Source organism: Lonchura striata, chromosome 11, assembly GCF_046129695.1.
Source record: "Lonchura striata isolate bLonStr1 chromosome 11, bLonStr1.mat, whole genome shotgun sequence".
NCBI lineage: Eukaryota > Metazoa > Chordata > Aves > Passeriformes > Estrildidae > Lonchura > Lonchura striata.
This window is the reverse complement of record NC_134613.1, coordinates 11,370,407-11,383,507: the sequence shown is the minus strand read 5'-3', so window position 1 is coordinate 11,383,507 and position 13,101 is coordinate 11,370,407. Positions and strand designations below refer to the sequence as shown.

Sequence of the window (13,101 nt, the reverse complement as noted above, 5' to 3'; positions counted from 1 at the left end):
TGGTAATGGCCCCTCAGCCCTTTTCAGCGGTCCCTCACCTGACCCCGCGGCAGCCCAGCGCCATGCCGGGTGCCAGCTGGTCCGTGCGCACGGGCTGTGCCCGCGGCTGCCGCTGGGGCCCGACACGGACGGAGGGGAGGAGAGAGGGGAGGAGGGAGGGCGGGAGCGAGGGCGGGCGGCCGCCGGTTGCCCTGGCGAAGGCGACGCCACAGCGGCCTCGGCGCGGACAAAATGTCGGCGGTCGGCGCGGCGCGGCGGGGCGGGGACCTGCCCGGGGTAAGGCGGCGGCTCGGGCTGGGCGCGGGCAGCGGGGCCGCGCCCGGCCCGCCCGCTCACTGTCGCATCCTCCCGCAGGTGCAGAGGGCGGCCGGCAGCCCCCAGGCGCTGGCGGGGCCCGGCGCGCTGAGCGGAGCATGGCTGGCCAAGGAGGAGCAGTACAAGTAAGGAGGCCCTGCCCCGCTGGGGCCGGCGCACAGCCGGTCCCCGGTTCCCGGGTGCCGCGGCGCCGTCCCCGCAGAGGGCGGATGGCACCGCCCGGGGCCGCGGGACAGCGCCCAGCGCCCCTGCGTACCGCCGCCTCGGGCGGGCTCTAGGCCCCGACATGAGGTTCTGCACTTCGAACACTGACTTTAGTTATAAATTATGACTATATAAAAGCTTAAGGCTGTTTAAAAAAAGCTTAAAAGCTGTAAAGGTTTTAAATGGATGCTCTGTCCCTGTTACCTGTTATGCCCAGCCCCAGAGAATGGTGAGGGTGCACGGAGAGCCACATCAGACTCCGGCAGTCGCAGCACGAGAACATGTACGAGAACATGCAGGAACACCTCACTGCCATAACCTGTACATCCATATAGCAACACATCTTTAAATATGTGATAAGAAATGTAGTCCTACATGAGTCCTTCCCCAACCCCCACTGTTGGGTATACTGAAAAGAAGGACTGTGTTAAACATGGAAAATCTTTAGGAAATAAAGACATACAATGTATATTAAGAAATGGCACATCCAAAACCAAAGGTATCCTTCACCTCTCACAGTTACAGTCTGCTGTTTAATGGGCATACATGTTCTATTACTATTCATTTGGTTGGAACATAGGAAATTGTTGAAACATAACTTTTTAATACCTTGAAGTGTATTTCAGCATCCCTTTGTAGGAATAATTAAAATTTCACTTAGCTCAGACAAATTACTGTCACACTGACATTTATTCCTTTAAAATTTTTCAAAAACTCAGAAAAAATTCTTACTCTTTTAGGCGACTGAATGCAGAATTAGAAGCCAAAACAGAAAAACTGGTGCGTCAGGCTGAAGAACTAATGGTGAGTAGCAGACTATTAGGTAATTTAGTCTGGATTCACATGCACACAGATCTGAGCTTCAAAAGAAATTTAGACCTTGACTACTAAAAGTATGTTGCTTTCAAGTGCAAGGTAAGCTTTAATTTATTTATTTTCAAAGCTGTAAATTTGTATTAAAAATACATTAAAAAATAGTTTCTATGTAATTTAATCCAGTAGGTATTCACACAGCTGCCTACAGCACTTGTGCAGATACATACCTAAAACCACATTAAAAATTTGTTTAGTTGTTTAAGAAAAGTATCTGTAGGTGGTTTTATGCCTTAATATTTATGCCTTAAATACTTAAAATTAGTATTTGAAAACCAGATACTGTTATAGTAACGTAGTGAAATAATGATCTACACTGTTCAAGCTGAGATACAAAGAATAAGCAACATAAATAGAAAACATGAACTTAATAAGCAGGAAGCTTTCTCAAAACAGAAAAAGTTGATGTTTACTATCAGCATTATCCTTTAACATTGGTGTGGCTGTGTAGCAGATAGAGTCAAGACTTTATATCAAAGTTGGACAAATGAATAAAAAGGGAACGGGGCAGGTATGGTTGTACTCAAAACAGTTTGGAGAAGTTGTTCTGCATATTAGAAATATTCATTGTAAGTACACTCATTCAAATAAACAAGGCTTAAAAAGCAAATTACTAAGTATTTTAGAAAGCTGCACTTTTCCTACTGTTGAAACTTCAATTTTATGGGCTGTGAAAACATATTCTTCTCTTGAGCAGTGACAAGCTGAGGCTAAATGCTTGGCATTTGAACAGGAGCAGATGAAACAGCCAAAATAGCATCTAGTCTCTTTCCTTTTGAAAACAGTAACAACAAAACCCCTGTTCTTTTCTTCTCTAAATATAGCAGAAGATGAAATATTCTTAGGGTACTTAATATACCACATGGCACTGCCAGATTGCACAGATATACATTTAACAACAAAACAGCAATGGCATTTTCATTTTTAGACATCTTTTCCTGTGCTTCAAAAGTTCTTTTCCACAGTAGACTATAGTTTCCATTTTCCATAGTAGACTGTAGTTACTGTGATTTGTGATTTACAAATAGGTAATTCATCTTTAATGGATCATAGTCTCCCCAAATCAACTACTTTTCTTTTTTTAATGAAGAAAGGCCAACAGAAGATACTATCTCAGCCAGTTTCAGTACAGAGTAAGTCACCTGAAGATGACAGACAGAGGTATGTACTTTACAACTCCTGTGTATAATTGGTGGGGAACCTTACACTGATGCTGCATGCCTTGTGTCCTAATCATGCTCCTGTTTTATATATTTTTGCTCTGTACTGCATTGGTGGAGTCTAATTTTTTTCCTATTATTAAAAAAAAGTGATCCTAAGCAAGTGTTGTTCCTTGTTATTTCAAGGAAGGCCTAATTTTGCTGGAATGTTCTATCTAAGATATTAAGAAGTGCTGACCTTCGTAAAAGAGCAAAGTAAGGTCACAGGTTTCTTTGCAATACCAAACAGTAGGCAGTGTATGGTTTTTAACAGTTGAGCTGACAAAGACACTAGTTCACATTTACTTGGTGTAAACGTTCCTGGGACAGGAAATGCCTGAGGAAAACAAACAGAAAGCCCTAAGACAGGCAAACATTGAGCTGCCACCCTCTGGAATGTGGATACCATTACAGTGCTGGGCCCCGCATGCCTTTGGCCTGGGTGATCACAGCCTGAGTGTCCAAACCCCTCGGCTCCTGAGGGGGAACATGGCTGTATTCCCTTAGTCATTCAGAGCCATTATTATTTCCTTAGTTGTTCACGGTTTTGTGTATTGTAGGGTGGGAAATGGCTGAATTTAAGATAGACTAATAGAGTTTATCAAGGATCTGATCTGTAGGTTCCTAAATTTATGATGCCACTAATCTGGATAAGCAAGATACAGGAACAGACAACAAAATACTTCAAATGTTAAGCTACAGTTGGGAAACTTTTCAAGTAGAGTATATGAAGGTCTGATAAAGATGATCATTACTTTGGTGTAGAATAGAAGCAAAGTCATTGAGTTTTTCTGAAAGTAAAAGGGGTTTTCAGTACACAAAAAGATGTGACAGTAAGTCAGGTTCTATGATAGAAGCCTAACTACCAGCAAAAGTTTGCTACTACAATTAAAATGATTCCTGACCTATTTTAAAGTCATAGCTGAGGGAGTGAGGGGCAAGAAATTTAATGTGTTATCAGTCAGTACAATCATGCTTCTAAAATAAATTCTGGATCTCACTTTAGTTTTCTGTTCTGTTAGATGGATTTTGAATATTAGACAGAGAGTTTTTAAGAACTTCAAACTGGAGTTGAGTTTTAGGGCTGCTTTATTAAGTAACGTGATTGGAAGATTGAGCCCCACAAAGAGAATTCTTAGCTTTGATGGTACATGTTAGAAATAAATTGAAGTGTTGGAAGAATTAAAAAAAAAAAAAATATATAAAAAGAGCAATTAGCATGTCAGAGTATCAGCTGACCTACCAATTACCAACATAAATTAAAAAACCTTAAAACAACCACAGTCTGGTAAACATAGTGTTCTGGTAAACATTGATATGAGAGAAGACTGGAAATCCCATGTGGTAGTGAAAAAAATTAGAAATGTGTGCTAGGAATTAGGCACACTGATTATCCATGAGTGAACATCGAGGCCATTCAATTAGATTAGTTTGAAGTATTCCATATGTAATTAAAAATTCTTTTCTAAATTGTGCAAGCAAACAGGCCTTAAATCTGAAGGAAGCACTTGAGATATTTTTGAAATATCTCGTTAAAATTTCTGTTGATTCCTTTAGCGAGAATGAACACTAAAGCAACTAGAAAGAATGGAGGAACTGAAGCAAAGAAAGAGGTGGTATCGAGGGGAAAAATAACAAGTTGAAAGAACAAATGAGTAAGCAAAGTAGAAAAAAGACAACAAATATTTAAGTCACTCTCCAAGTCAATGTTGACTTGGAGTTGTTCTGGAGTTCTTGCAGCATGTTGTCGGAAGAGAAATCTAAATTACTTAGCAACAAAGGCGCTCCGGTGAGAGCGCACTGCAATGAGCTGTTGTTTACCCTTTCCCTCTCAGCCGCGGCCCGGCGGGCGGCGCTGGGCAGGGCCGCGCATGGGCAGCGCCGCCCGGCCGGCCGGGAGCGGGAGCGAGACCGGGAGCGAGACCGAGACCCGGCCGGGCGGGAGCGGGAGCGGGAGCGAGACCGAGACCGAGACCGAGACCCGGCCGGGCGGGAGCGAGACCCGGGGGCGAGACCCGGCCGGGCGGGAGCGAGACCCGGGGGCGAGACCCGGCCGGGCGGGAGCGAGACCCGGGAGCGAGACCCGGGGGCGAGACCCGGGGGCGAGACCCGGCCGGGCGGGAGCGGGAGCCGGAGCGAGACCCGGCCGGGCGGGTGCGCGCCCCCTTTCACCGACCCTGCAGCCACACAGCTGCACAGGGAGCTTGTAAAATGGGCTGCCGTGGGTGGGCAAGCAGGGAAGAACCATCAGGAGAATTTGAGAGATACAATAAAGCTGGCCTTTTGTTTTGCTTTGTTCGTGTTTGGGTTTTTCTGGTTTTGTTTGTTTTTTTAAGGATGCCCTAAGACAACAGATACAGTAGGAACAATTTACTCTATTGAGGGAAAGAATGTAATTATTTTCTTGAGTATAGACGGTGTTGCATTTAAATATTTTTCAGAGTAACATATAACTGCTATTTCTATGGCAGCAAATCCTCACCTTCTGCATGCTCCTAGAGCTAACCAATAGGGAGAAAGCTTGATGAAACTAGGGTAAATAGACAAAAACTAATCATCCTATTCTTGAAGTCTGTTGCCAGCCACACACAGATGATTTCTCCAGGTTGTTTTTTTGCGTTGGTTTTTTTTGTTGTTGTTGGGGTTTTTTTGGATTAATAAAATACGAAGCTTTGTGCAGATAATTCTTGTTGATGAATGTCTATGAAGTTTTTAAAGGCAAGATCTAAATGTTTGCTCAAATCAGCCTGGCAAAAAAATTAAGTGACTTGATGAGCCAGAAATTTAAATTTTATTGAAAATCTTTTATAAGCCAGTGTTTTAATTTAAGTAAAAAAAAATATAGAGTAGTTTAAAAATAGCCTTTCGTTGCAATAATATACATTCACATAACTCATTTTGAAAGCAGAATTATATCTACATATCTGTATATCTGTCTGACAAGGAATTTGACCTGAATAGTACACAGCATACTAACACTTTAGGCTTAATTTCCATAGACTTGAAAAATAATAATTTAACCTGAAATTCACTTACTTAGAAGCATAGTTTTCAGCCAAATAAACAGATAAGAAAGCTGATTTTTTTTTTAATTCTTGGTTTTATTCCTTGTCTGTAAAATAGATACCATATTTATAATACTTATTTCAGAGAAAATTCTATGGGCCTTAATTTATAAATTGCTCCACCTCATATTCCTCCGACAGTCCCTGTCAATTGACCTGAGAACAGTCAGTCTGATCCTGCTAGGACAGGTGGAAGATGTAGAGGACACTGGTTGTATCCTCACTTTGTTTGTATGAGTTCAGAGGTTTTATGCCATGTAGGTATTACCCAGTGAGCTGCTGGCAGTCTTTGGTTCTGGATTGTCCTGGGGAAGCTCTAACTCTGCTTCTTGGCTGAGTACTCCCTGCTGCAGGGAATTACTGATCTAACGAGCCAAATTCCAAGAGACAAGATCAGGATTCCAGCCTGAATTCCAAGACAAGATTAGGATTTTGATACATGAGTACTGTTGTATTAGATACCATAGACTCACCAGGTGATTTGTGTTGCAAAAGAGGTAGACTGGACAGACTGTGAATGACACTGAATTTATGCTTGAACTCAGTATATGTTCTCACCTTAGCTATATTGTTATTCTAGACCTAAAAAATGTTATTTTCCTGATTCTGACAAGGGGGGGTTGTATTTTAACTGCAAAGTGTTTATATTATTATAGATCAGTAAATTTTTACCTTTTTTTTTTTTTTAATGCAGAGATCTACTCTGTCCCGAAGTTTCATCTTTTACACACTCACTTGCAAAGGTACCAAAACTTTCCTTTTTGAATTATTTTCTAGCATAATTTCAAAAATATAATGACTTGTGGTTTTGAGGCTACACTGGGGACTTGCATGGGTGCAAAGCCAAAGGGAAGTGATGCCCAAAGCAGTGCTATAGGGACAGTGTTACCAGAGCTCCTCAGTGCCACTGGTGGTCAGGTGGACTTACATAATATTTAATTTTTGTATTCTGTTTTGTCTTCAGCATTGAGAGAAATGTTTAGTGTTTTGAACATCACATAAAGAATTCCAAGTGAAAAATATTAGAACATAATTAGTTTCTTGCTCTCTTCCCTCCCTCACCTGTATAATACTAAATGCAGTACTACCTTCTTCTAATAATAACTGTCTAGATAATAAACAAGTAGTCAGACTAACTGAATTTAGAAAATATAATTGAAAAATGAGATTAAGAACAATCTCAATAGTCTCTAACTACAACTATATCAAAACTTTCATGAGGTGAGCTGAAGCTTCTAAAATACTATCTGCAGTTATTTATCAGAATACAGTAGAAAACTCTCTAATTTTTAAAGAATATTTGTGTGAAAGTAACAAACATTGTTAAATCTTCCTTCAATGGGGACCTTATGAGATTAAAATAATGCATAAAATACCATATTTTTGAAGGTATGATAACAGTCCAGTAATTAATACCTTGATAAAAGCTCAGAGCCTTGCTTGTGCATAGATTTATTATGTGTGGAAAAACTCCCACGAGCCAATGACTATAGGGTGTATTACAGTTAGGGTGTAGAGACATAAAAGTTGCAAGCTAAAGATGACTGCAAATAAAATGGAGAAGTCATATTGAAAATTTGAAACGTATTCTTTGAAAACTTCCTTGAGTATAGATATATGAAGAAGAAAAAAAATCCATGAAAAAACTAGACAAAAAGTATTTCAATAATAATAATAATCCACTAATTTTTGAAAAAACTTTTAGGTAGAAAACAAGAAGAAACTTCCTTCTGTGCCCACAGCTCAGAATAGACCATACTCTTCAAGTAAGGGCAAAAGAACAACTTCAAGGTATATCAAACATCTAATTTGGTTTGTCATGAAATCTTTTAGTTGCTATTTTTGTCTATCAAGTTATTTTATGGATGTATGCTTTTATATTTATACAAGTAAATGTATCAAACATCCTCAATCAGCTCCACCAGGTGGCTATCTCTGTTCACTTGCACCAAAAATTATCAGTGAACATATGTGATTAATATTGCAGCAATGAAACAGTTGCTTTCGTTTTAGCACTTCTCAAGGCTGACAGCTGAATTCTGTAAATTCCTTCAGTGAAAGGAGGCCTAGTGAGCAAAAATGGAGCACCTGAGGCAATGTGGGCCAGCACAGTGGAGTGCTACAGCCTGATTTGTGATCAGACTGGTGCTGGGAAACATCAGGCCTTGAAAGGCCTCCTCTGTTGTAGTGAATGTTGGGCTCACAGGACCAAGGGCTCAGTAACATAACACAGCTTCCAGGGGCTCCCAGCTGAGAAGCTTCAGCTCTGGAGGTAGCAAATTCAAGGTTGTAAAAACAAATAATGGAGATCTGGACAAAGAGAGAAGAGTCAAAAAATCCCTAAGAGCCTGGGAGCAAATTAAAACTGCCATAAATTATGGCATAATACCAAAACAGGATGAAAATTGTCTGCAAGGTGGCAGGACATGGAACTGACAGGCTGAGGCTGTCTTACAGGAGTTGGAAATCCCTCTGGAGACCCTTCAGACCTCCCTTGGGCAGTTCAGGGGAGGTTGTCATGCTGGCACCCCATCATGAGGTTTGGAAGTGGAATTGTGCTGATACAGAGCCTGTGGGGCAATCAAAATGTTGTGAGAGTTAGCTAGGAGGAGTTTGGAGGCTGGAATGAGGATATGTTGGAATAAGAATTTAGGAGCGTCAGATCCTGTGAGAACTGAGATCACCTTTCTATAGGAGAAAGCTGAGGAGATATCCTGTCTAGGTGATGTGTTTCCCTGCATTTTAGTTTTATGAAAATGTTGATATGCAACTTCTAGGATCAGTGAAGTTTCCTAGGCTGAATAATGATGCAGAAAATGTCATAAGGTCGTACAGCCAGGAGCAACAGAGTTCTACAAAATAATGTGGCAGGGAGTGGAAAGAACAGAAATTACAACAGAGGATGAAGGATCTCCCCATGACAGTAGCCAAAGCAAATAGAACATTCTTCTCTTTCTGTGTGTTACTCTGATTTAGTTATGGATTTGTTAGATGAGAAGACCATGCCAGAATCTTTTCAGTTGAAAATTGTAGTGGTTTCTCTGCCTTCTACATTATAGTATGTAAAATCTTGTAATTGTTTTTGTGGAATATGGTAAAGGTATCTTACAGAAAGCAAATGAGAAATTGCCATTGATGCATCTTTCATATGAATGCAGGTAAATAACTGTACACTCTTAAATAGCAAATACTAAAAATATTTAACAAAAATATAATGTATTATAAATTTAAAATCTGGGGTTTTCATTTTTTTTAGTTCAATAATAAGAAACATGGAAGTACAAAGTGCTGATGGTGTTGCAGTACTGGAAGATTGCATAGGTTTTTCTTTAACAAAAACAATTAGCAAAGTTGAAGAAAAACTAAAGAAAGGAGTCTTACCAGACTGTCAAGATGATGATATTATTCCAAGGGCTGGAAATGAAATGGGAGCAGGTAAGTTTCCTTCCATGGTTAGTACAGTTATTCTTGCTTCATGACTGTTAGAAATGGGTTTTCCTGGGGAGAGAAAAAAGGAGTTTCTGTAAAAATTACAGGGAAAATGCTATAGTCCTTAACCTAAAGGAAAAGGGAAAGAAGGTTTTTTCCCTCTTTACATAGTCCTAGAGGAAGATCAGGTCACCTACAATTGATTATGCGGAAAAGTGAATTTTTATCTTCCTTTCCACCTCTATAGGAAATTATTTGGATGGTTACATATGTTGAGTAAGTGCATAACATTTGATTGCTTTCACTGGGGAAACAGAAGTACAGAATGCTAAGCTTCAAAAATACGAGCTTCAGTCTTTGCACAGACTCTGCCTTTGGAGGCAAAAGCCTTTCCTCAGACCAGTGCTGTGGATCTCAGCAAGTGGCTGAAACAAGGTAATGTTTCAGCTACAGTGCTTGAATTGGAATCCTCCAGATATTTTCCCACTCCAAATAGAGTGTTTAGTCTGTCCTAGAAACAGAACAGGGAAGGGATTGCAGCATTTGCCAGCAAGGCTAAAGGCATGACACACATTGGTCTTTTGGCTCTGATGTGATAAAAGTGAGTTTGTGTAGTTCCTTACAATGCTAAAGTGAGCATGAAGTTAAGAGATTCGCTGCAGTAGCTGGAAGTGCCTGAGCCCTCTCCTTTTAATCTAACAGCTTGATGTCAACAAGCATGCCAACACAGAAATAGCTTGGTTTCTAACCTCATGTAATTCTGTGTACATCTTCTGTTACCAAGTTTCCCATAACAGATCATCAGATAACGTTTTTATAGTTTTCTTCCTGAACCAAAAAGAAATTGCTTTGGCTTGCATTGGAAACTTCTACCAAATCAATTTAAGGCAACTCAAGAAGAGTTATTACTGGTGCCTTGTAATCAGGGACCAAGGGTATGTATTGGAGTATTGAGGACTGTTTCTGTAACTTCAATGATTAAATAAAAATCCTCTGGATTGATTTTTTGAATGTGATATTGACTGTTTAGAACACTCTAAATGTCTCCTTATTGTGGTAAATAAGGTATTTCAGAGCATTCCAGCAGTGTCAGGCTCTCAGAACAGTTAGGGTGCTCACAAGGAAGCAGGCACAGGTATTAAGCAGGCCCTGTTACAGAGAGGGCTCAGTGGGAGTCTCCATAATGGATTCCTTAGGCCTGTGCCCAGCTATTCAGGCCAGTGTGCTGATTAGGTTCCATAGTACTGTCCTTCCTTGAGCTTCTTGCAGCACTCTTCCTGGAATTGGGTTTCCCTGTCTTTATTTTATGATCAGAGGTTACCGCAGTGCTGCCAACACAGTTGCTTAGACATTATTTTAGTCTGGGACTGTTTGGAGGGGTGGTTATAATTCAACTCTGCAGTAACCAGCAATGATAGAAGCACACAGACCTAGAGAAGGCTGGACATGAAGCTCTATTTTTATCTAAGATACACTTACACATAGGAATAAAATACCTGAATATATTGTTGCATTTCATGTTAATCTTCCTCTTATCTCAAGAATTCAAGAAATCTGTTCTTTCTTGTAGGGTATCAGAGTCTCTCCGATTACCAGTCCCTAAAGTTGGTTACTTTATAACCTAAGACCATCCTATTAAGTGATTCTCCCCCCTATCAGCCTCATCAGGTGATTAAAATTGACCAGTTAGGAAGCTAATTGTTTAATTATCTTTACCCCTTGTCAGAATTCAGATTATTAGGATCATGGGCACCTCCCAAGGCTGATCCAATTCTAGTTGTGCACTTGAATTTTCACAGGTTTTACTGCTAAGTGCTCTTAATGACACAGAGCTGAATATGACAGAAGCTGTCTGTGGACTAATAGCTGGGTAAAAGAGGAAACAAAATAGTAAAAAGAACCAGTTTTTACAGGCAGTGGTATAGGCCTAGAGGAATCTGTCATGGAGCTTACATTGATAGCTGATAGATAAATTTGTCTATGTAACAATGATTTTAGGGTACTTAAAACTGATGAAGTATTGCAAAAAAATCTCATAGTACTGAGTGAGGTGGGGGAACACAAGTTTATATTCTGTATTAAAGAGTGCAGAGTAATACTGACAAGAAGCAGTTTTCCAATCCCACCTACTATACAACTCTAGTCACACCTACTACTGAGCTGGACTTACCTTAATTAGTAATAACTAAATAATCTCCAAAAGCATAAACTTACTGCCTGTTCACAGTGGAAAAGGCAATGAATTTTTAGAAATCCTTCAGAAGATAGCAGAAAACAGAATATTGTACTGTTACCATTACACTATTATATAAATGATGCTACCCTATTTTGAGAATGGCACAGTTCTGCCCACCCCATCTCAAATCCAGGATGTAGACCTCAAAAAAATGCATGTTCAGAGTGTACAGTGCAATGAATCTTCAGTTTGAAAACAAAACAATTAAAGGCAATATGAAAGTTCTTTAATGAAAACAGTAATGGTAAAGGGAAAGTTGTCTTTCTCTAATGCAAGCACTAGTAAATGCCACATTAAATTGGACTTAAAGTAAGTTACACAAAATGTTTTTCCTTCACACAAAGCATAATTAAATTAGCCAGCTCATTGCTACAGGATGTGGTAAATGCCAATCTACAGTATGTTTCATTAAGAAAATCAAATAACTTAATAGTACAGAAGTACCTGAAAGGGGATTAAACATGAAGGTTTCACTATGGTCTCCATCTTGATAGCCACTAATTATCAGAAGCTAGCAAGGATATAACAGGAGGAATAAAAGTCAGCCTGTATCTTATTTTTTCATGGTGTTTTCCTAAACTGTAATTATTGGCCTCTTCAGAGTTAGAGCTTAAGCTGCAATTGATGAGGGAAGGTGGGTGAAATTAAACAAATTCTTGTTACAGCAGATTTACCCATCCATTTTTCCAGTCTTAGCTCTAGGTCCTTATCCTTCACATTATTCTTTTCCTCTTGTAACTACTGGGAATAATGGTTTCTCCTGTGTTAGTTGGCTTGATCCTCAGACTGTTCGCATGCTTGTAGAAGTCCAGAGGAAGTTCCTTGTGAATGATCTGGCTAATAGGAAGTATGAGAGCAGACTGTTCCCACACAGCTTGTTTTGTCAGTCCATTTCTTAGCTTTCCAAGAGCAAGACAGTATGTCTTTTGGAAAAAATATCTGATTACATGGATTCAGTTTTAAACTATAAATTGAAGAATGTTAGCAGTATACTTTTAAAAAGCATAGAGTACTGTGTGGGAGGGATATTTACATGTTAGGAGGGGTTTGCAGCCTACATCAAATTCCTTGTTGTGCACAGGTTAAAATTACTTTGGCTGTAACTAAAGAAGTTTTAACTCCCATCTGGATTGCAATAGAGACATGCCCTAGTTTTGTTGACTTCAAACTCAAGAAGTGCTGCCATGTACAGCATGGTATGATGCAAGTTTTCAGTAAGTTTCAATGTTGAGCATCATGAGTCTTTTACAATTTAAAGATGTCAAGTTCAGTCATTAGAAGGAAAAAAATCTATACAGAGCTTTGCCTAAGAATGAGAAATCTGCAAACACATTTTAGAAATAGGAGTTTTTCTTTGCCTATTTCTCTTCAATAATTATAAACATTGTCATGTGGTTTTAAATGCAAGAAGATGAAAGTGAGTTCTTGCATCAGTTTTGGTTCTTGCCCGCATTAAATAATGAGTACTTATGTATATTAAATGTAACCTTTTATGTTCACAGAAGCTCAAATCAGATTTCTTAAGGCAAAGTTACGTGTGATGCAGGAAGACTTGGCAAATACGGTGTTTGAATGCAGGAAAAAGGTAAGGGATCAATTTTTTAATCCAGAAAAGGAATAGGTTCCTTTTTAACAAATAATCCCAAAACAGAATTCTCTCAACTTTTCTGTTTCAAGTATTAAGAGTTAAAGTTCTATTTTTTTAAATACCATATGAATTTAGAGTCAGGGGTGGTAATTTCTGTATAAGTGTGATCTTGGGCTAAAACCTTTCAAAATG

The 13,101-nt window shown here is 39.6% G+C and overlaps 1 protein-coding gene across 2 annotated transcripts in view; it reads left to right on the top strand.

The window, feature by feature from the left end:
- Positions 1-231: 231 nt before the first annotated feature.
- Positions 232-13,101, top strand: part of TEX9 (testis expressed 9) — a 21,352-nt gene continuing 8,482 nt past the window's right edge. Inside the window, exons 1-8 of one of the 2 annotated variants that reach the window (XM_021546305.3) lie at positions 232-276; positions 355-440; positions 1,260-1,323; positions 2,483-2,553; positions 6,351-6,399; positions 7,362-7,447; positions 8,913-9,091; positions 12,824-12,906. In XM_021546305.3, coding sequence (XP_021401980.3) covers positions 232-276; positions 355-440; positions 1,260-1,323; positions 2,483-2,553; positions 6,351-6,399; positions 7,362-7,447; positions 8,913-9,091; positions 12,824-12,906 — 663 coding nt within the window. Of the gene's footprint in view, positions 441-1,259; positions 1,324-2,482; positions 2,554-6,350; positions 6,400-7,361; positions 7,448-8,912; positions 9,092-12,823; positions 12,907-13,101 lie in introns of both variants that reach the window. The other variant, XM_077785889.1, reaches the window with a different exon arrangement.